A 24,509-nucleotide genomic window follows, 5' to 3' on the forward strand; every position below is an offset into this window, starting at 1 on the left:
AATAATGTAGGATGGAACTGTAGACCATGTGTAGCCAATGGCAGTCAAATGTTTTTCACTTTCCATATAAGCATGCTCAGTACAATTTAGTTGGCTATATGCAGCTAGGGAGTCTTTTTTTGTTGATAATTCATCATTCATCAAATTGTACTGGCCATAGAATGACATACAATCTCTCTTCCTTACGTTGCCCTGCCCTGCCGAGCCAACCAGCAATTTCTGCTCAGTTGATTTGTGGAGATTGGGATAAGGATCACTTTACTGTCAGATTGATGTCCATCAATTTAATTACACTAAAACATTGCATCTAGGGAAATGAGACGTTTTAGAAGAGCTACAGTAATTCCCTTTAAGGGATGCTGCTTGTAGAACACTTCTGCTCCCAACACCTTAGCATAGAGAGGCCCCCCATCAGGAAAATTAAGATTTACAGTAGCCATTCCTGTATTCTGTAAAAATTTAAATGTTGCTGGCATTGCTATAAAAAAGCGCTCTTAATATTGCCCTCCCAAATATATATTTTTTAAAACAGTAGACCATGACAGATGCGGGTTCTTTGTGTGGGATAGATTTATGTCACTAATCTTCCTGAGACATCCCATTTACACAGAGAGGTGTGTGTATCCCATCTCAAATTGAATTAAATCCTATTACAGCTCCCTCGCTACACAGACACTTGATATAGGCTACACCAATCGTATTAACTGTTTGAGAAAGTGTGTTTGTTTTGGTTTCTGTATTGCCCTTTTATTGGCCTCCATATTCCTATAGTATGTATTCTATATTCTAGAAAAGTACGATTTTGTGTCTGTTTGCTGGTGTGCACTTCACCCTTGTCCCTAAAGTACATGTTCTTTGCCTCCTGCCCAGCCGTCCTTAAGGCACAGAGAGAGGGAGAGAGAGAGAGAGAGAGAGAGCAGAGCCAGGGGACAATCAGAGAGGGAGGGAGAGAGAAAAAGCTAGAGTGTGTGTGAGAGAGGTAAGGGGTGGGGGGAAAGAGGAGGGGGAGTGGCCGAAGCTGCAGGCACCAATGAGCACAATACTGAAAGAGAGAGACAGAGAAACGATAGGCGGCAGCAGTATAACAAACAGCATCCCTCCAGCACAGATACAGAGATAGAGAGAGATCATCAAGACGGAGAGAGAGATCATCAAGACAGACCGAGAGAGAGATCATCAAGACAGACAGAGAGAGAGATCATCAAGACAGACAGAGAGAGAGATCATCAAGACAGACAGAGATAGAGATCATCAAGACAGACACAGAGATCAAGACAGACAGAGAGAGATCATCAAGACAGAGAGACAGTTTATCATTACGGAGAGAGATCATAAAGACAGAGAGAGAGAGAGAGAGAGAGAGAGAGAGAGATATCATCAAAACAGAGAGGGAGATTTTCAAGACAGAGAGAGATCATCAAGACAGAGAGAAAGACAGAGATTATCAATACAGACAGGGGGATCTTCAAGACAGAGATAAAGCTCTTCAAGACAGAGAGGAAGAACTTCAAGACAGAGAGGGAGAACTTCAAGACAGAGAGGGAGATCTTCAAGACAGAGATAAAGCTCTTCAAGACAGAGAGCGAGATCATCAAGACAGAGAGGGAGAAGGGATTATATTTTCATAGCTTTTACTCAGAGTGCTGGCCAGGGCTTGCACATAGAGAGGAGAGAGTGACACAGACGGAGATAGAGAGTGGAGTGAAGATTTTAATCCTCTTGGCATGCGAGTGTGTCCCTGGCTGCTTGGAATGTGTTGCAGCTAACCCGGGGGCCAGGACGGAAGGAATAACTCTCACCATGCTGGGGAAGGATTACATGCTCGCCATCATCATAGTCAATTATGACGGTGAGTAGGCTACACACACACACACACACACACACACACACACACACACACACACACACACACACACACACACACACACACACACACACACACACACACACACACACACACACACACACACACACACACTGTCCTGGGCTCCTCCAGACTTTTTCTCTTAGCCCTCATTCCTCAGAGGAAGTGGAAGAGAGGAGGAGGAGTGAGTTAGTGTTGGTCTGTAGGTGTGAGCTGATTAATTGTCCCACAAACACTGAAGAGTGATTCTTGGGGATACATGTACAGTTTAAGTGATCATGGAAATACAATGTTTATGAAGACTGAGTTAGATGATTGTGGTTTTGTTGAGAGGTCAGGTAGTGAACTATAGTGCCTCTGTTAGACGAAGAACATGTGGATCTATGAATGTTTTGTATTTAGCTTTGTATTAAAGATAATAATGGTGATGGTGGGCATTTCACTAGCAGTGATGCATCATATATGTATCAGTGATGCATCATATATGTATCAGTGATGCATGTTGCTTCTGAGAAGTTTCATATATCACATTGGTACTAGCTGGTCTCGCTCAAAGCATTGGACCATAAGTCTCTCTCTGTCTCTCTCTCTGTCTCTCTCTCTGTCTCTGTCTCTGTCTCTCTCTCTGTCTCTCTCTCTGTCTCTCTCTCTCTCTCTGTCTCTCTCTCTGTCTCTCTCTGTCTCTCTCTCTGTCTCTCTCTCTGTCTCTGTCTCTGTCTCTCTCTCTCTGTCTCTCTCTCTCTCTCTGTCTCTGTCTCTGTCTCTCTCTCTCTCTCTCTCTCTGTCTCTCTCTCTCTCTGTCTCTCTCTCTGTCTCTCTCTCTCTGTCTAGTGAGTCTCAGTCTCTCTCTGCTCTGTCTAGTCCTCTCTCTCTCTCTCTGTCTCTCTCTCTGTCTCTCTCTCTCTGTCTAGTGAGTCCAGTCTGCAACGTAGTCCTTGAGGGCCTACCTACATGAATTCACAGGATGGCTGCTTAAAATTCTGTGCATCCGTATGTTTGCCGCTGATCTTCATGTAATTCTTGGATTTTGTGGTATTAAAATATATCATGCCATGATTTTGAAATGTGTTTGGAAAATTGTTTAGGTGAGTTTAGTCTCATTTTCTGTCCAACTTAGTGTCCCTCACCCTCCCCACAGACAGTAAACAAATACCAGCCCAGAGATGTTATTTATAGAGGACAGGATGTGTTGTTCACCTGGGTGACTGTGTGGGTTGCCATGTGACTTGGTGTTGTCTTGGTAACTGTTGCCCTCCTGGTGTAAGGAGTGGCTGTCAGCTAGTATATTATTGGGAGTATTGGACAGGACAGTAGCCAGTTAGCACAGTGTTTTGTTGTAAGCACAAAGGAGAGTGGAGTCAATGGAGAGAATAATCAGTTTGATGACTAAAACATCGATATTACATTTAATGATTTATTCTACAGTATGTTATTGTAGTAATGATGAATTAAATGTCAAATCCAAAACATATTGGTGAGCAACAGCATTGTTAATATCCTATTAGTAGGCTATAGAAGGCTTGTCCCTCTGTTGTTAAACCTTTTTTGTTATTAACTTTTCCCTCATTCATAAGAAAAAACACCTCCGGTTCCTAAAATAAAGCATCTGTCTTAACTGGGTATGTCATTGATCCCAAAATAACTCTCTTTGAAAGAGAGAGAGGGAGAGAGGGAGAGTGGGGAGAGAGCGAGAAGGCGTCATACTTATGCTGGGCACGATAAACAGGGGCACGCTGTGTCAATACTAGGACAGTTTGTTAGAAAATAGTTTCTGCAATAGTAGCCTAATGTTAGTGTAGTATACACATCGTTCCTGCTATTGTTCTGTGTAACGAAGGGTTTTGGTGATGGATTATTTAACTGGTAAATCCAATGTAAAAACTTGGTATATTGTTGAGTCAAGGATATACACTTTATATGATAGAGAGTTTGGGTGTGTGTTCGTATATGTGTGTGTGTGTGACTGTGTGTTGGAGGGGGTTAGGGTGTGTAATGGAGTAGATAGAACCCTCTGGAACATACAACTGGTCCCAGTTTGTGCTTTAACCAACGTCATCTGACTGTCATTGTCACGCCATGTATGGGTTGGGTTGGTCCCTGATTCAGTGCTGAATCCCAGATTGATGTTGTGATTCAGTCTGACCCATAATCCCTCTGGCAGAGAGAGCCTAACTCTGACCTTGCACAGACACACAGCTGGGATTACTCTCTATCTCTCTCTCTCCTCCAGATGTACCTCTTTCTCTCTCGCTTTCTCTCTCTCTCTCTCGCTGTCTCTCTCTCTCCAGATGTACCTCTTTCTCTCTCGCTTTCTCTCTCTCTCCCGCTCTCTCTCTCTCTCTCCTCCAGATGTACCTCTTTCTTTCTCTCTCTCTTCTCTCTCTCTCTCTCTCTCTCTCTCTCTCTCTCTCTCTCTCTCTCCTCCAGATGTACCTCTCTCTCTCACTCTGCAGTTTATCATATTACTGTTATTTATAGTCTCTGCTTAATTGCAATTTCTTGTCTCTAGTCTACAGCAGGGTGTTTTCTTACATTGTTACAGTATAAACATATTCTGTTATTTTGATCTAATTTTAAGCATTGCTCTCAGTTGAGACAGCTGAGGGGAGGACGGCTCATAATCATTTCTGGAATGGAGTCAATGGAATGGTATCAACCACATCAGAGATGTGGTTTTCATGTGTTTGATACCACTCCATTGACTCCATTTCATCCATTATTATGAGCCGTCCTCCCCTCAACAGCCTCCACTGCTCTCGTTTATAAATCGCATTACCCCTCAATATTCCATTTGTTAAGCTGTCCCAGTCCGTAATTCCCCATTCGGTTGTGTAAGGGGTAGTTCTGGGCAGAGAGAAAGATGAGAGCTACCCGACTGCAATCACTGCTTAATTACAGCTGTTTACAGCCTTGTGGGGAGGTCAGTCTTCATTGGCCATTTGGGAGTTATTTGGTAACAGGCTCAGTCCAAACGTGTGTTGAGAGACTCCAGTGTGTATCTGCATCTAGATTAGATAGGCCATGATTTATTTTGGTCACTGGTGTCATCAGTGACAATGACAAGGGGGTGAGGACCGTACTGTACCCCTCCTCCATAAAGTCACTGCATCCACTAGTCTCAAAGGAGACTTGAGGTATTTGAATGAGGTCCACGAGTAAATAAAGCCTGCCAAAATTGATGAAGCAAGATACTTGGGAACACCTCTCAAGTCCAGGCTGGCATCCATTACTGCACAGTAGGAAAGGCAATGTTGACAAAGCTATGGTTGACGGTGCATAGAGGACTAGCTAGTTTCTGCCGGTACCGGGAATATCAGTCACATTCATCCTCATGCAACAATCTAATGTACATGTACAGCTCACACAACAATATCACGTGAAATCTCTCTACCCCGTTTAGCTTATTTGATTAGCTGATTTAGAGAAGTAGTTGCTATAGGAACTGATCACGCATTGCAGACTCACTCTCTGGGATTCATCAATAATTCACTAACATCGTCTCTCTGTCTCTCTCTGTCTCCGTCTATGTCTCTCTCTCTCTCTCTCTCTCTCTCTCTCTCTCCCTCCCTCTGTCTCCCGAAAGTTCACACTTTCCTTCGTGTGCATTCTGCTCTCTACTCCCAACACTAGAGGAAGAAATGCAAGTTTAGCTTCCCTTCTGTGTGATTGGAACATTAACCACCCTATCACCTTCCAGGAGAGAGGCCTCAGTTCTACAATAGGAGGTCGTAATGGAGGCTTCACTGACATCAGATAATTCAATATTTCGGTAGAACAAATGCCATGATATACAGTATAGAGAAGATTATAAACTAGGTGAAAATAGCATGATAAGGGCATTACTTTAGAGATGACCATTTGAAATGGCCAGGTATTACTCTCCTGTATCATTAGTGTTGAGAGAATACACCAATACTTCATGGACTCCACTATTTAATAGAAAGCCCTCTGAGTAAGAAAAGCCATTACAGATACATGCAAACAGTAAACAGGGGCTATTTTGTGTACTGTTTCAACATCGAAAAAAAGGTTTAATCAATACTATTCACTTACCATGGGAATTAAATGCACAGCACATTGAATCTGTTATTGGGAATAATTTTACAGTGGAGACTGGTTGAGAGCAGGGTACTTGGTGGAGGCCGGCTAGTGGTGACTGTTTAACAGTCTGATGGCCTGGAGATAGAAGCTGTTTCTCAGAACAGAGTCTCCCATAGAGATGGAGCCATTGGAATAGAGTCTCTCGTAGTCTCCCATAGAGATGGAGCCATTGGAATAGAGTCTCTCATAGTCTCCCATAGAGATAGAGCCATTGGGACAGTCTCTCATTGTCTCCCATAGAGATGGAGCCATTGGAACAGTCTCTCATAGTCTACCATAGAGACCAAAAAAGCTGGACACTCACTCTGTACAAAAGTCAGTCAGAGAGGTATGATGATGCTATCTAGGAGAGGATTGGTGCCACTATCTTGGTGAATGAGGTCAGTTGCATGGAAGATGATGATTCACTGTTTTGGATTGAGGTATTGTAATATGAGGATTATCCATCATCAGCCCTGGTGTCAGGTTATATAATACCAAATACCTTGGCATAAGATACAAATTCAGCGTAGCAGTAAGAATCCAGCATAGCATTAAGAACTCAGCGTAGCATTAAGAATCCAGCATAGCAGTAAGAACTCAGCGTAGCATTAAGAATCCAGTGTAGCAGTAAGAACCCAGTTTAGCAGTAAGCAGCGTATCAGTAGGAACTCAGCGTAGCAGTAAGAACTCAGCGTAGCAGTAAGAACTCAGCGTAGCAGTAAGAACTCAGCGTAGCAGTAAGAACCCAACGTAGCAGTAAGAACCCAACGTAGCAGTAAGAACCCAACGTAGCAGTAAGATCTCAGCGTAGCAGTAAGAACTCAGCGTAGCAGTAAGAGATCAATTTAGCAGTAAGCAGTGTAGCAGTAAGAACCCAGCGTAGCAGTAGGAACTCAGCGTAGCAGTAAGAACCCAACGTAGCAGTAAGAACTCAGCGTAGTGGTACGAATTCAGCGTAGCAGTAAGGACCCAACGTAGCAGTAAGAACTCAGCGTAGCAGTAAGAACTCAGCGTAGCAGTAAGAACTCAGCGTAGCAGTAAGAACTCAGCGTAGCAGTAAGAACCCAACATAGCAGTAAGAACTCAGCGTAGCAGTAAGAACTCAGCGTAGCAGTAAGAACCCAACGTAGCAGTAAGAACTCAGCGTAGCAGTAAGAACTCAGCGTAGCAGTAAGAACCCAACGTAGCAGTAAGAACCCAAGCGTAGCAGTAAGAACTCAGCATAGCAGTAAGAACCCAACGTAGCAGTAAGAACTAAGAACTAAGCAGCGTAGCAGTAAGAACCCAGCGTAGCAGTAAGAACTCAGCGTAGCAGTAAGAACTCAGCGTAGCAGTAAGAGCTCAACGTAGCAGTAAGAACCCAACGTAGCAGTAAGAACCCAACGTAGCAGTAAGAACTCAGCGTAGCAGTAAGAACCCAGCGTAGCAGTAAGAACTCAGCGTAGCAGTAAGAACCCAACGTAGCAGTAAGAACTCAGCGTAGTAGTAAGAACCCAGCGTAGCAGTAAGAACTCAGCGTAGCAGTAAGAACTCAGCGTAGCAGTAAGAACTCAACGTAGCAGTAAGAACCCAACGTAGCAGTAAGAACCCAACGTAGCAGTAAGAACTCAGCGTAGCAGTAAGAACCCAACGTAGCAGTAAGAACTCAGCGTAGTAGTAAGAACCCAGCGTAGCAGTAAGAACTCAGCGTAGCAGTAAGAACTCAGCGTAGCAGTAAGAACTCAACGTAGCAGTAAGAACCCAACGTAGCAGTAAGAACCCAACGTAGCAGTAAGAACTCAGCGTAGCAGTAAGAACCCAGCGTAGCAGTAAGAACTCAGCGTAGCAGTAAGAACCCAACGTAGCAGTAAGGACTCAACGTAGCAGTAAGAACCCAACGTAGCAGTAAGAACCCAACGTAGCAGTAAGAACTCAGCGTAGCAGTAAGAACCCAGCGTAGCAGTAAGAACCCAGCGTAGCAGTAGGAACCCAGCGTAGCAGTAGGAACTTAGCGTAGCAGTAAGAACCCAACGTAGCAGTAAGAACTCAGCATAGCAGTAAGAACTCAGCGTAGCAGTAAGAACTCAGCGTAGCAGTAAGAACTCAGCGTAGCAGTAAGAACTCAGCGTAGCAGTAAGAACCAGTAAGTGAGCTCAGCGTAGCAGTAAGAACCAGTAAGTGAACCCAACGTAGCAGTAAGGACCCAACGTAGCAGTAAGAACCCAGCGTAGCAGTAAGAACCCAGCGTAGCAGTAAGAACCCAGCGTAGCAGTAAGAACTCAGTGTAGCAGTAAGAACCCAATGTAGCAGCAAGAACTCAGTGTAGCAGTAAGAACCCAACGTAGCAGTAAGAACCCAGTGTAGCAGTAAGAACCCAACGTAGCAGTAAGGACCCAACATAGCAGTAAGAACTCAGTGTAGCAGTAAGGACCCAGCGTAGCAGTAAGGACCCAACGTAGCAGTAAGAACTCAGCGTAGCAGTAAGAACCCAACGTAGCAGTAAGGACCCAACGTAGCAGTAAGAACTCAGCTTAGCAGTAAGAACCCAACGTAGCAGTAAGGACCCAACGTAGCAGTAAGAACCCAACGTAGCAGTAAGGACCCAACGTAGCAGTAAGGACCCAACGTAAGAAGCAGTAAGGACCCAACGTAAGCAGTAAGGACCCAACGTAGCAGTAAGGACCCAGCGTAGCAGTAAGAACCCAGCGTAGCAGTAAGAACCCAGCGTAGCAGTAAGGACTAAGCGTAGCAGTAAGAACCCAGCGTAGCAGTAAGGACTAAGCGTAGCAGTAAGAACCCAGCGTAGCAGTAAGGACTCAGCGTAGCAGAATGGACTCAGCGTAGCAGTAAGGACTCAGCGTAGCAGAATGGACTCAGCGTAGCAGTAAGGACCCAGCGTAGCAGTAAGAACCAGTAAGTGAACCCCAGGTAGCAGTAAGTGCTCATTTTAGCAGTAAGAACCCAGCGTAGCAGTAAGTGCTCATTTTAGCAGTAAGAACCCAGCGTAGCAGTAATAACCCAGCGTAGCAGTAAGAGCTCAGCGTAGCACCCAGTGTAGCAGTAAGAACTCAGCGTAGCAGTAAGAACTCAACGTAGCAGTAAGAACCAGTAAGTGAACTCAGCGTAGAAGTAAGTGCTCATTTTAGCAGTAAGAACCCAGCGTAGCAGTAAGAGCTCAGCGTAGCACCCAGTGTAGCAGTAAGAACTCAGCGTAGCAGTAAGAACCCAGTATAACAGTAAGAACTCAGCATAGCAGTAAGTGCTCATTTTAGCAGTAAGAACCCAGTGTAGCAGTAAGAACTCAACGTAGCAGTAAGAACCAGTAAGTGAACTCAGCGTAGAAGTAAGTGCTCATTTTAGCAGTAAGAACCCAGCGTAGCAGTAAGAGCTCAGCGTAGCACCCAGTGTAGCAGTAAGAACTCAGCGTAGCAGTAAGAACCCAGTATAACAGTAAGAACTCAGCATAGCAGTAAGTGCTCATTTTAGCAGTAAGAACCCAGTGTAGCAGTAAGAACTCAACGTAGCAGTAAGAACCAGTAAGTGAACTCAGCGTAGCAGTAAGTGCTCATTTTAGCAGTAAGAACCTGCCTCCCACCTGTGCATCAGGGATTAGGACTAGGCTACATCACACAGACTCAGGATTAGGCCTAGGCTACATCACACAGACTCAGGATTAGGACTAGGCTACATCACACAGACTCAGGATTAGGACTAGGCAACATCACACAGACTCAGGATTAGGACTAGGCTACATCACACAGACTCAGGATTAGGACTAGGCTACATCACACAGACTCAGGATTAGGACTAGGCTACATCACACAGATTGAGGATTAGGACTAGGCTACATCACACAGACTCAGGATTAGGACTAGGCTACATCACACACTCATGTTTAGGACTAGGCTACATCACACACTCATGATTTGGACTAGGCTCTACATCACACAGACTCAGGATTATGACTAGGCTCTACATCACACAGACTCAGGATTAGGACTAGGCTAAATCACACAGAGCCATTGTTCTGATCTCAAGAAGCAGAATTGGGAGGCAAGGCTATATACAACCTCAGCCATTGTGATATACAGTAATGGTTGGTGACAAGTATACTTGGTACATAGTAAACCTACTGGATTGTAATGTACAATTATATTTTAAAGCAGAAAATTATTTTAGAACTGTCATGCACTACTATGTCTCACTGATGCTAGTGCTTAGAATCCCTCCCTGTATGACTCATTGGTAATAACAGAAGGCAGGCTAAAATGGGAGAACTCTGTGGGAGAAGACTGACTAAAATGGGACAACTCTGTGGGAGAAGGCAGGCTACATTAGGAGAACTCTGTGGGAGAAGGCAGGCTAAGATGGGAGAACTCTGTGGGAGAAGGCAGGCTAATATGGGAGAATTCTGTGGGAGAAGGCGGACTACATTAAGAAAACTCTGTCGGAGAAGGCAGGCGAAGATGGGAGAATTCTGTGGGAGAAGGCAGACTAAGATGGGGGAACTCTGTGGGAGAAGGCAGGCTACATTAGGAGAACTCTGTGGGAGAAGGCAGACTAAGATGGGAGAACTCTGTGGGAGAAGGCAGGCTACATTAGGAGAACTCTGTGGGAGAAGGCAGACTAAGATGGGAGAACTCTGTGGGAGAAGGCAGGCTACATTAGGAGAACTCTGTGGGAGAAGGCAGGCTAAGATGGGAGAACTCTGCGGGAGAAGGCAGGCTAAGATGGGAGAACTCTGTGGGAGAAGGCTGGCTAAGATGGGAGAACTCTGTGGGAGAAGGCAGACTAAGATGGGAGAACTCTGTGGGAGAAGGCAGACTAAGATGGGAGAACTCTGTGGGAGAAGGCAGACTAAGATGGGAGAACTCTGTGGGAGAAGGCAGACTAAGATGGGAGAACTCTGTGGGAGAAGGCAGGCTAAGATGGGAGAACTCTGTGGGAGAAGGCAGGCTAAGATGGGAGAACTCTGTGGGAGAAGGCAGGCTAAAATGGGAGAATTCTGTGGGAGAAGGCAGGCTAAGATGGGAGAACTCTGTGGGAGAAGGCAGACTAAGATGGGAGAACTCTGTGGGAGAAGGCAGGCTACATTAGGAGAACTCTGTGGGAGAAGGCAGACTAAGATGGGAGAACTCTGTGGGAGAAGGCAGGCTACATTAGGAGAACTCTGTGGGAGAAGGCAGGCTAAGATGGGAGAACTCTGTGGGAGAAGGCAGGCTACATTAGGAGAACTCTGTGGGAGAAGGCAGGCTAAGATGGGAGAACTCTGTGGGAGAAGGCAGGCTACATTAGCATAACTCTGTGGGAGAAGGCAGGCTAAGATGGGAGAACTCTGTGGGAGAAGGCAGGCTAAGATGGGAGAACTCTGTGGGAGAAGGCAGGCTACATTAGCAGAACTCTGTGGGAGAAGGCAGGCTAAGATGGGAGAACTCTGTGGGAGAAGGCAGGCTAAGATGGGAGAACTCTGTGGGAGAAGGCTGGCTAAGATGGGAGAACTCTGTGGGAGAAGGCAGGCTACATTAGCAGAACTCTGTGGGAGAAGGCAGGCTAAGATGGGAGAACTCTGTGGGAGAAGGCAGGCTAAGATGGGAGAACTCTGTGGGCGAAGGCAGGCTAAGATGGGAGAACTCTGTGGGAGAAGGCAGGCTAAGATGGGAGAACTCTGTGGGAGAAGGCAGGCTACATTAGCAGAACTCTGTGGGAGAAGGCAGGCTAAGATGGGAGAACTCTGTGGGAGAAGGCAGGCTAAGATGGGAGAACTCTGTGGGAGAAGGCTGGCTAAGATGGGAGAACTCTGTGGGAGAAGGCAGGCTACATTAGCAGAACTCTGTGGGAGAAGGCAGGCTAAGATGGGAGAACTCTGTGGGAGAAGGCAGGCTAAGATGGGAGAACTCTGTGGGAGAAGGCTGGCTACATTAGCAGAACTCTGTGGGAGAAGGCAGGCTAAGATGGGAGAACTCTGTGGGAGAAGGCAGGCTAAGATGGGAGAACTCTGTGGGAGAAGGCTGGCTAAGATGGGAGAACTCTGTGGGAGAAGGCAGGCTACATTAGCAGAACTCTGTGGGAGAAGGCTGGCTAAGATGGGAGAACTCTGGGAGAAGGCAGTCTAAGATGGGAGAACTCTGTGGGAGGAGGCAGACTAAGAAGGGAGAACTCTGTGGGAGAAGGCAGACTAAGATTGGAGAACTCTGTGGGAGAAGGCAGGCTAAGGTGGGAGAATTCTGTACCAAATTGTCTCCTCTAGTGGCCATGTCTCAGGGCTGAGATGAATTACAATTATGCACACAGCTTCATCATCCCCCGAAGATGCTGCACTGACTGACCCATCAATCAGCCGGTGAAATGTGCTGAATAGTGGTGTCATCCAGAGGCTGGTCCAGTCCTTAGCACCATGCCCAGGAGGCCCGCCTGTCTACCTGCCTGCCTAAAAAAAACTATAAAGCCTGGAGAGTTCTGCCTCCCATCTTTCTCTAACACTGTTGTCTCATTGATTTTCTCTCCCTGTAACAGGGTTCAGCTGATCTGTTCCTGGGTCTAATCTTCTCATGCTGTCCATCCCAGGGATGTGTGGTGTTGTTTTTCATTGTCAGACACAAGGGTGACCAGGGTTAAACAGCGAGAAGAATGGGGATGAGATGTACAAGGCATAAAATCATGTAAAATTAGCAATAACTGACAGACCAGACTTAAAGAAAAACTGGCATAAATGGTTTTTGCATGATTGATTTAGCACCTATTTGATTTAGCACCTATTTGATTTAGCACCTATTTGATTTAGCACCTATTCGATTTAGCCTCTATTTGATTTAGGCTCTATTTGATTTAGCCTCTCTTTGGTTTAGCCTCTCTTTGATTTAGCCTCTCTTTGATTTAGCCTCTCTTTGATTTAGCCTCTATTTGGTTTAGCCTCTATTTGGTTTAGCCCCTCTTTGATTTAGCCTCCCTTTGATTTAGCCTCTCTTTGATTTAGCCTCTATTTGATTTATCCTCAATTTGGTTTAGCCTCTATTTGATTTAGCCTCTATTTGATTTAGCCTCTTTGATTTAGCCTCTATTTGATTTAGCCTCTATTTGATTTAGCCTCTTTTTGATTTAGCCTCTATTTGATTTAGCCTCTATTTGATTTAGCCTCTATTTGATTTATCCTCAATTTGGTTTAGCCTCTATTTGATTTAGCCTCTATTTGATTTAGCCTCTTTGATTTAGCCTCTATTTGATTTAGCCTCTATTTGATTTAGCCTCTATTTGATTTAGCCTCTTTTTGATTTAGCCTCTATTTGGTTTAGCCCCTCTTTCTCTCTCGTTCCGTGATGACAGCGAGAAAACTGTGGCATGCTGCTGAGAGAGAAACACCCATGCTCAGGCAAACCTGTCCCAAATGACACCCTATTCCCTATGTAGTTCCTGGTCAAAAGTAGTGCTCTACATAGGGAATAGTGTTCCATTTAGGATGCTGTCCTCATGTCACTTCTGACCCACTTCTTGCGTTCTATCTCTTTTTTTTGTTGTTGTTCACCACTCCATTCACCCAGCTCTCCTTCGAGCTAAGCACATTGAGTTAATGGCAGAATTAGTCCAAACTATATTGAAGTGTCCAAAGAAATCACTCTTCGTCTGCTAAGCATAAGGTATTTTTCTCTCCCATCACATCTTTTAATTGAGTCTTTATGTCTCTACTCCTCTCTGCACATTTTAAATAATTGATCTCCTGATTTACATATTAATTTGCCCTTCCAAACACAAATCTGTCCCATCGCATATTCAGTGTTAGGGGAAAACAAAGGAGCCGAGCCTCAGACACTAGTTTTGCCAGCCAGCCCTGTGTGATGCAGAGGGACTGTTCTGAATTCTACTTTGGTAATTGGTAGATTTATCATGTGGCCAGAGGATCTCACACGCCCTGCTGTGCTCTCCTCTGCCGGTCACGTGTAGCAGGGCCGTGAGAGCAAGGCCAGCCGTGGAGCTTACATAGGCTTTAGATTGGGTGAGGCTAATGCTAGATGCCGATGGGATGCAGCCCGCTGTGTACGGGAGACCTCAAAGAGCTATGTTTATGGTAGAACCAGCCGCCATTATGAACATAATGAAATATTGACCTGACACTACTGTTACATTTTGACACCAAAATGCACTGTAATATTGGCCATGAGTGCTTCTTCATTAAGATGACTTACTGTCACCTGTCATCATTGTGCTTCCTACCTGTTCTGTGTTCTTCAGACAATATTTGGAACGACCCAAGCCTTGATTTGGACTCTGACCTACCGTCAGGGTGGCGCACCATCCGGGACAGCACTGGCACCTATTACTGGCACGTGGCCACTGGCGCCACCCAATGGCAGCACCCGTCCTACAGCACTGAGGAGGGCCAGAACTCCATCAATGGCATCACTGCCGCGGACATCAAGGTTAGGGCTTCAACTTCTAAATAAAGTTCAGTCTCACCGTTTGACTTTCTGTCCTTTATTCTGAATGTGGTGCCATCACCTCTAATATTGTCTCTTGTCCTCTTTTCCAGAGCCTGGAGGCTGGGGGCAGACGTGAATCAAGGGCAAGGCTGACAGAGAGCCCATTGGCCTCCATAAATGACAGGTAGTCTTTCAAAATCCTCTGCAGACCCAAACCAACACTCATTCACCTGCGCAAGCCCTGTAGCCTTGTTACTGGGTTATGCTATCCACGATGATAGTACGAGTAATGACGAGTAATGACTACATTTCAGTTGTGTGATGAAGGTTATTCTACAAGGTGACTGGGTTGACTACATTTCAGTTGTGTGATGAAGGTTATTCTACAAGGTGAATGTGTTGATGATGTAATCAAATGAGAGGGTTAGTGTTTTGGATGTATTCTCTCTCTCTCTCTTAATCCGTTCGATGGCTCCATGGCTCGTGATGGCTTCACTGGCCTGGAAATGTGGCAGATCACATATCCCTATGCCTCCTGGAATACTTCCCCCACTATTCCAATCTCTGTGTTCTGATCTGAGGCCTGCCATATTTGTCCCCAGGCTGATAAAGTCAGGAATAGATAAGTCCTCTGAGATTTAGGCCCTAGTTCAGCACCACACTACATCATATCATTATTACAGTTCAGCCATTGTACCATGATCTGAATACATACAAGCGATTAGGGAAAATACTGTTTGATGTAGTTCCTGAGGATGAGTCTTCACCATCTGTGGCACGTCTGTGTTCTTAGGTTTCTTTAGCGTAGACCGACCGGTTGGCTGACAAGATCAAAAATGCTGCATGCGCATCGATGTGGCCGGAAGCCGTGCTTTGTTTTGATTCTGAATGGTCATATCGCTAGCGACCATGAAAGGAGCAGCCTTGTGTGGAATCGGAGGTGGCTCGTTTCAGCTTGCATATTTCATTGATACCATGTTTTGAGGTGTTTTGACTGATGTCATGTCTATGGCTAAGATTCGCTAGCTAGCTGTAACGATGTATTTGAGAGACAACAAGTGCTCATTGTGCAAATGTATTTATGTTTTCAATAAACATTGGAGACTAAATCTAGTTTTCACGTTGTCAACATTCTAAGCTAACCCCGTCTGTTTTGCCGCCTCGTTTTTGTTGCTAAACAACCAACCCGTCTATACAGCAAGGTCAAATCTGTTAGGTCAAATGCTTCTTAGATCACCTTGATGGTTGTTCATAGGTTCTTTAATATTATGTATAGCTACCTTGCCTTTACCATTAAGGGTAAAAGCACTTAACAATTCAATTATCTGAAATTATTTTAGCAGTCCCTTGAGGGACCCTGTGTTAATGAGCCAACCAATAAACACAGTCCCTGCTGCAGTGATTATGTGTTGAATCAGGATACATTTGACACAGGGGAGCTTAATGTTCTGTATGGACAGAGATTGTGGAGAATAGTGAAACTCAGTTCACTGAGCGTACCATCAAGAAATGCATAGGTCTAATAATGGACACTTTATCTTATCCTGCTCTGCTTCATCAAAGAGTTTAATGGAAAGAGAGGGAGTCTTGGGCCCCTGGTTGCAGGAATAGTAGCCTCTTGGGATTGTCTCCAGTCAGCTGTATCAGGGAGGTAAATGTCTAACAACTCCACCTCTGAGTCAGCCGGAGTGAGGGGGGTCAGAAAAGCTCTCTGTTTATTTTTTATCATCCATGACCTACTCAACAGCTGTTTCCCCATCAAGAGCAGACAGGCAGGCAGCATCAAACTGAAAGGAAAGGCTTTACTTTCAAAGTCAAACACAAACAAACAGATGAACAAAGAACTAGATTATAACATCGTGTAATACGCCATACCAAACAGCATCTTACAGGGCAGCAGGGAGGGATGCAGAAAAGGCAACAGACTAATTTGTGCTGTCGTGGTGGTAATCTTTCATGTCATTTGATTGTTCTGCTAATCTCCCACAGGGTCTCCTGGCAGGACGATTATTTCTGCACCAACATTGATCCTGACTCCAAGGTAGAGTGGGCTTTGATGTTGTCCAAACCATAGAAATACAGTAGAATCCTTAGAACGGGCCATTCATTTGAGACAAGCCTGTTCTATAGATTACATTTCTATGGTCCAAATCCCTCTTCTTCTGCACTCACCAAAACAGCAGGTACTGACCAATAACATCCATACCCAAGACCAATTTCAGGGGGGTAAACACTTCTGTGCTCCTCCAGAGAATACTAATCTATTTTAGCTGATTTTGAACTCTTAACAATATTTTCTATAATTTATTATTCAAGGGTTAAAAGTGACCACATTTATAATGTTAGCTTTGATCAATATATTTGTGTTGTTGTTCAGGCTAGGCAGCTCTTAGAGGAATTCCTATACCATGTCCACTAAAAATACTTGAGAGTCATCTCTTGAATCAGGCAAGGAGCCGTGTTGATGGACTGTAGATACAGTAAATACATTATATAGAGGCATCATGTTGATATACTGTAGATACAGTAAATACATTATATAGAGGCATCATGTTGATATACTGTAGATACAGTAAATACATTATATAGAGGCATCATGTTGATATACTGTAGATACAGTAAATACATTATATAGAGGCATGTTGATGGACTGTAGATACATTAAATACATTATATAGAGGCATCATGTTGATATACTGTAGATACATTAAATACATTATATGGAGGCATCATGTTGATAGACTGTAGATACATTAAATACATTATATAGAGGCATCATGTTGATATACTGTAGATACAGTAAATACATTATATAGAGGCATCATGTTGATATACTGTAGATACAGTAAATACATTATATAGAGGCATCATGTTGATATACTGTAGATACAGTAAATACATTATATAGAGGCATGTTGATGGACTGTAGATACATTAAATACATTATATAGAGGCATCATGTTGATATACTGTAGATACAGTAAATACATTATATAGAGGCATCATGTTGATATACTGTAGATACAGTAAATACATTATATAGAGGCATGTTGATGGACTGTAGATACATTAAATACATTATATAGAGGCATCATGTTGATATACTGTAGATACATTAAATACATTATATAGAGGCATCATGTTGATAGACTGTAGATACATTAAATACATTATATAGAGGCATCATGTTGATATACTGTAGATACATTAAATACATTATATAGAGGCATCATGTTGATAGACTGTAGATACATTAAATACATTATATAGAGGCATCATGTTGATAGACTGTAGATACATTAAATACATTATATAGAGGCATCATGTTGATGGACTGTAGATACATTAAATACATTATATGGAGGCATCATGTTGATAGACTGTAGATACATTAAATACATTATATGGAGGCATCATGTTGATGGACTGTAGATACATTAAATACATTATATAGAGGCATCATGTTGATAGACTGTAGATACATTAAATACATTATATGGAGGCATCATGTTGATAGACTGTAGATACATTAAATACATTATATGGAGGCATCATGTTGATGGACTGTAGATACATTAAATACATTATATAGAGGCATCATGTTGATAGACTGTAGATACATTAAATACATTATATAGAGGCATCATGTTGATATACTGTAGATACATTAAATACATTATATGGAGGCATCATGTTGATGGACTGTAGATACATTAAATACATTATATAGAGGCATCATGTTGATAGACTGTAGATACATTAAATACATTATATGGAGGCATCATGTTGATAGACTGTAGATACATTAAATACATTATATAGAGGCATCATGTTGATAGACTGTAGATACATTAAATACATTATATAGAGGCATCATGTTGATAGACTGTAGATACATTAAATACATTATAGAGGCATCATGTTGATATACTGTAGATACTGAACACGCTGTACATTATTATCTAGTCTGAATCATGTTGATATACTGTAGATACTGAACACGCTGTACATTATTATCTAGTCTGAATAGTCTCTGCTTATTCCCTTCTCTCTGCCTCCTCCCCACCTCTACCCCCCACTCCTCTCCCTCCTGGGTCTGTTGGCATGGTATGGTGTGGTTCTGTTCATATGGTGTGCTGTGGTTGTGTTGGCATGGTGTGGTGTGGTTGTGCTGGCATGGTGTGATTGTGTTGGCATGGTGTGGTGTGGTTGTGCTGGCATGGTGTGATTGTGTTGGCATGGTGTGGTGTGGTTGTGCTGGCATGGTGTGATTGTGTTGGCATGGTGTGGTGTGGTTGTGCTGGCATGGTGTGATTGTGTTGGCATGGTGTGGTGTGGTTGTGCTGGCATGGTGTGGTTGTGTTGGTCAGTGTTTTGCAGTGCGCTCCCTAGGCTGGGTGGAGATTCCAGAGGAGGAGCTGATCCCGGGGAAGAGCAGTCTGGCTGTCAATAACTGCATCCAGCAGCTGTCCAGCAGCAAGGCAGAGGGCCGCGATGACACACTGGGCGCCTGGGGAGAGGTGAGAAAGGCGACATGAGGGGGGTTGAGAGAGTCTTCTCTGTCCTCCCTGTCCTCCCTTTCCTCCCTGTCCTCCCTTTCCTCTCTGTCCTCCCGGTCCTCCCTGTCTTCTCTGTCCTCTCTGTCCTCCCTTTCCTCTCTGTCCTCCCTTTCCTCTCTGTCCTCCCTTTCCTCTCTGTCTTCTCTGTCCTCCCTGTCCTCTCTGTCCTCCCTTTCCTCTCTGTCCTCACTTTCCTCTCTGTCCTCCCTTTCCTCTCTGTCCTCACTTTCCTCTCTGTCCTCCCTTTCCTCTCTGTCTTCTATGTCCTCTCTGTTCTCCCTGTCCTCTCTGTCTTCCCTGTCCTCTCTGTTCTCCCTGTCTTCTCTCATCTCTCTCTGTCCTCTCTCCCTGTCCTCTCCCAGGGCCAGGACATGATGATGGTTCTGAAGAAGGATACCCTCAGCCTGATGGACCCAGTGGACCGCAGCCTTCTCCACTGCCAGCCTATCACTGACATCCGCGTGTGGGGCGTGGGCTGCAACAATGGCAGGTGGGCCAACCTGGGAAACGTATTGGGAAATACTCCCCAGTCCTCTCACCTTCTCTTTTTGTTATGGTCAGTGTTGATACCTGAAGTTAGATGTTGAAATACGGTACAATATGGTGAACCAACTAAGCACAATGATCTTGGGTTGATGGTCAGGGAAGACTGTTTAAAGGTTATGTTATTGTTTATACTTGATGACATGGAAATATTCCATTGAAGAAAGTAAATAATTTATAAATGAGTGTTTTTATATGGGCTACACAGCCTTGGGTTTGGTTGGTAATTCAGCGTAGCAGACATGTCAGGTCTATTGTAGTACACTGGGAGTTGAGTGCATCTGAGGGCAGTTATATTTGGCTCTGTTCTTGCTGGAGAAAATTCATGCATTGACCTATTGGCAGTGTCAGTGGTACTACGTCTCAGACACCGGCTGAGTAGAATAGACTAGCCCCGAGGAAGAGACATGCAAGGGTAGAGAATTAGAATTAGTTATTATTATTTTTTTATTTATTTAACCTTTATTTAACTAAGCAAGTCAGTTAAGAACAAATTCATATTTACAATGACGGCCTACCCCGGCCAAACCCAGACAACGCTGGGCCAATTGTGCGCCGCCCTATGGGACTCCCAATCACGGCCGTATGTGATACAGCCTGGACACAGAAGGACTTGAAACTAGTGAAAATAAGTCAGTACAGCAGTGCCCAATTGTTACTGACAGTAGGCTATATTGTATGAGGATCGTAGTTATGAATCAATACAACCGTTTTGTCTCCTAGTTAAGGTAGTTGTAATAATGAACTTTCTTTGTTTTTTAAATGCCACTCATGAAAACAGAGACAGGTAATCACTCTTTTCTTGGTCAACTCATTTTCTGTTGACATCCCATGTGTGACTTTGCCAGCTTGCATCAGGGTCTCAAGAAGAAGAGCTCAGTGCTCCAGTAGGTCCGGCGTACTTTCTATAGTCCTGCTCTGTATTATTGCCTCATCAATAATGTGACATGCGTCTGCCGACGTGTTTCTCATGCACGTTCAAACAAACACGTCTATTTCTTTCTCCATTTCTATCGACCGTTATGTCTTATGCAGTGTATGTACCGAGCAGTTCTGTCCTTGTCTCAGAACAAATGCCCACCCAGCCTTATTTCAGACTGTTGTCTTGCACTATTCCCAATTGAATACTGCTGATGATTGAGCTATAATGTGAGAATCATAATGGACTATCTTCCTGGGGTCAATTCTGCTCAAACTCCATAATGATTGCAGTCCTCTGAGAGCTGAATGGAGGATGCATCAATGTGTAAATTCATGTAACAGACTTTTCTACAACAGTTGGATGGGCCTTTGTGAAGATAAATGGACAAGGAGAGCTTGCTGGGTCATGTCCAAATGATCAGCTCCCCCCCCGTGCCTTAGCCAAGTCTCCTTCCTTTCTGCTGTGCCCAACCAGGGTCGAGCTGCAAGGTCACATCTGCCACTGTGACAAATGATCTCCATTTACACCTGGCTTCACTGTATTACACCCCAACAAAAGACATGGATTATTGTCATAAAACAACTCCCGTTCCACTGTGGATGGGAATACAGAATATTGTACGCACACACACACACACACACACACACACACACACACACACACACACACACACACACATCTTACCGTTTGTTGACACACCGCTGATGCCAAAGGGAAGCTCATCTGCTATTCCCTCTGACTCCAGTGTTTTCCTCAATATTTGAGTTCATTTCCCAGGCATCAGCACATTCTGGTGTGCCAGAGCCGTGGCCTACATAACAGCACTGTTGCTCCTGATCGTTTTAAGTGGGGAAACCCACTGAGGATGTTACAGGGACAATAGAGAGAATTACACCTCGGCAACACTCACCGAGCCATTTCCCATTCTGCAGCTGCACATTGGACACAGAACAGTTCTTCATTTACTAACTATGTGTCAGAGAGTTTACAGTACAATGTCAGTTGGGTGCTTTTGCTCGGATATGTGATTACAGGATAATGTCCCTTTCTGATATGAGAACTTGGTGACAGAGCAATACATTCCCTGTCCATGTTGCTTAACGTGCTGAGAATAATGTCTGTCCATATGGATCCCTGGTATTTATAGACCTCTGATATCTGACACTGCCTGGTCCTGTCAGCTCCTGAGGGACGATGCCTGAGGTCACCCCCCCCCCATCTCTTCTAAAATATGAGTCAGAGTAACTGATAGTATCAATGTTAAAAATAGTCTGAGTTGTCTGTCTTCAGTGCTCAGTTGCTTAGTAGTCGTTTGATGATTGTGCGCTTGATCAAACAAACTGATGATACTGGCTGGTGCACCGTTGGCTTTAGTTCAGTGTGCTAACGCAGTGATGTAGGACTAGTGCAAAAGATGTGTATTCAATATGGCTTTCAATTCCTTTCCATTCTCTAGTCATACTAATGGAATTATATTGTTATACATACAGTACCAGATCGCCAGGTGAAGCAGGAAGTCAGCTATCCCCTCCACAATCCAGACCTATAGATAGTGCCTCTACTCTGTTAATCTATGCTGTTGTGTTCTGTTCCTTTCCAGAGACTTTGCCTTCGTGGCCAGTGACAAAGACACCTGTATGCTGAAGTGCCACGTGTTTCGCTGTAAAGCCCCAGCAAAAACTATTGCCACGGCTTTGCACAAAATGTGCTCAAAGGTAACCACAAAGTGAAGCATAGGAGGTGGTTTAACACCCCTTTAGTCCACCGTAGTAGTTTAGCTTCATTCTAAAGTGAGCCAGTGTGAATACTGTGTCTGTGTGTATGTGTCCAGATCATGGCAGAGAAGACCACAAGAAGCCCATCTATGGCCCGCTCCCTCACCATGGCGACCATCTCCCCTGAGGACCTGCCACGCCAAGGTACAGTAGGTCACAGAGACCTTCAGTTCCAGTCTGTAGGCATTTTCTCAATGGAGCAATGTCCAGTTTATACAAGTTATCAACTCTATAATATGGTAAATCATATGATGTTTTGATTCTTATGTTTTTACTGCAGTGGACTTCCTGGATACAATGAGGCAGAGGGTGCAGAAGTTTGAGGTGCAGTACATCGGAAACCTGCCCGTCTCCAGGGCAATGGGTACTGTATTCTAATCTAGTCTATTATTAAACTGGCAAAATACCATCACATTTTTAATTATATTTATTTATTAAACTAGCTCAAAGAAGAAAGACAATCTTCTCCTTCCTATAACAACCTTGAGACTCAACAGGGGAACACAATATCTGTGATGTCTCATCAACAGATATGGAGGATTACACAGCAGCCAAGACTCACAGGCATGTTTGAAATTGGGTTTGGATCATTTAAGAGACAGAGGACATCGTCTCATTATTATCAGCAAATGCGCCGAGTCACGTTGTGATTGTGAAGCTAGCGCTCAGGGTCACTCTGTCAGTTGGCAGTCCCTAGGCGAGGCGCTGTATTCACTACAAGCTCCAAAACGGTAGCATCCATCAAGGTGCCCTGCCTGCCTGCTGTTAGCTGGACCTGCTGACTGACCGACATAGAGCTTGTCCCAGATGCTTAATGTCTGGGGTATTATAGTCCACTGAGGTGTTCTTAATAGTGATGACAAGCCATTTGTCCTCATTTGAGATCACACACCTTTGCTATATTTTAACAATCACTGGAAGTTTGGCAAGGAAATCAGTTTGGTACAACGCAAAAGTCCTTGAAACTCTGAGCATGTTCTCTCACAACAGAAAAGAGCAGAGAATACCACTAGAAGCCCATCTATGGTTTTACCTCGCTTTTGGAGGTCACTGTGGCTGTGTTGTTGCTGAAGCAGCTGTATTAAGGTCCTCTATGTGGGACCCTCTGGCAGGTATGGAGGTGCTGAACCGGGCCATAGAGAGCATCATGAACACCTCAGACAGTGACGATTGGGAGCCCATCGTCATCCACATCTCTGACAGTGTCCTGTCACTCTGGAAAGGAGAGGTGAGGAGGAGAAATCAGGAAACCTGTAAACACTGGTGGTCAGACCAACCAATGAAATTACTACATTTCTCTGGCTACCTGTTGTTTTCTCTCTCTCACTTTTTAAAAAACCTTTGTTTCTCTCCCTATTTCCCTCTCTCTCTCTCACTTTCTCTTTCTCTCACTCTCCCTCTCTCTTTCTTTCTCTACCTTCTCTATGATTTCTCTTTCAGGATGGAGATGATCCATTTTGGGAATGTCAAGTGCGTTTGTTGACTTTTCTGGGTGTGGGGCATGATACACACACCTTTGCAGTGATAGTGGATGGCGGGACACAGCGGTTTGAGTGTCATGTATTCTGGTGTGAGCCAGACGCAGGGATCATCTCTGAGGCTGTGCAGGCTGCGTGCATGGTGAGTCACTTAGTTAGGGGTCCCCCTGAAGGATGAAACTCAGTAATGGAGAAGCAGGGGACAAAATGGCTTCTGTAGACAAGCTGGCATGATAAATACTTGAATTTATACATGCTATCATGGCTGAATGATTCATATTTTAAAGGGAATTGGCAGAGAATGGTAGAGAATGTCATGGAGTCATGACTCATTTACGGTATCTTTCTAACATGAAGAGGGACATTATGGTCACTGCATAACATGACTCCATTGTGTCCCCTGCAGGTCCAGTACCAGAAGTGCTTGGTAGCCCAGACTCCACCACCCAGGTCCAAAATGTGGCGGGCGGGTTCCAAGGTGAAGCGGGCCAACTCCATGGACAGCTTCAGTTTTCCAGCTCCCCGTCACCAAGGACTGTCCCCGCCCAAGGCTGGCTCCTCCACCACCAAAAAGGGCATGCTGGCGTTTTTTGAGACTTTCAGAAATAAACAGTCAGCCGTTTCCACACCATAGCAACCAGAAAGGGTGGGAGGGGATGGATGGAGGGAGGGAGGGAGGAATGAGGGGAGGGAGCAAGCAATGGGGGGAGGGAGGGAGGGAGGGAGGGAGGGAGGGAGGGAGGGAGGGAGGGAGGGAGGGAGGGAGGGAGGGAGGGAGGGAGGGAGGGAGGGAGGGAGGGAGGGAGGGAGGGACAGAAGGGGGAGTTGAGTTGAGTAAAGGGGGTAAGAGGGGAAGGGAGGGAAGGAGTAAAGGGGGAAGGGAAGGAAGGAAGGA

General features: G+C 44.5%; 1 protein-coding gene across 2 annotated transcripts; it reads left to right on the top strand.

The window, feature by feature from the left end:
• The first annotated feature begins 1,336 nt into the window (after positions 1–1,336).
• On the top strand, positions 1,337–24,275 carry LOC112230538 (amyloid-beta A4 precursor protein-binding family B member 3-like). 2 transcript variants are annotated; one of them, XM_042311387.1, is made up of 13 exons: positions 1,337–1,849; positions 14,150–14,337; positions 14,448–14,521; positions 16,327–16,378; positions 18,708–18,857; positions 19,259–19,386; positions 20,221–20,226; positions 21,962–22,076; positions 22,193–22,280; positions 22,417–22,500; positions 23,249–23,364; positions 23,577–23,756; positions 24,021–24,275. In XM_042311387.1, exons 1-13 carry the CDS (start codon positions 1,801–1,803, stop codon positions 24,246–24,248), a joined length of 1,458 nt encoding a protein of 485 aa, XP_042167321.1. In that variant the 5' UTR covers positions 1,337–1,800; the 3' UTR covers positions 24,249–24,275. The 2 variants fall into 2 exon arrangements, with proteins under 2 accessions (XP_042167321.1, XP_042167322.1); XM_042311388.1 differs by lacking the exon at positions 20,221–20,226 and having other exon boundaries at positions 1,338–1,849.
• The last annotated feature ends 234 nt before the right edge of the window (positions 24,276–24,509 follow it).

The sequence above is a fragment of the Oncorhynchus tshawytscha genome, linkage group LG33 (genome assembly GCF_018296145.1).
Source record: "Oncorhynchus tshawytscha isolate Ot180627B linkage group LG33, Otsh_v2.0, whole genome shotgun sequence".
In the NCBI taxonomy this organism is placed as follows: Eukaryota; Metazoa; Chordata; class Actinopteri; order Salmoniformes; family Salmonidae; genus Oncorhynchus; species Oncorhynchus tshawytscha.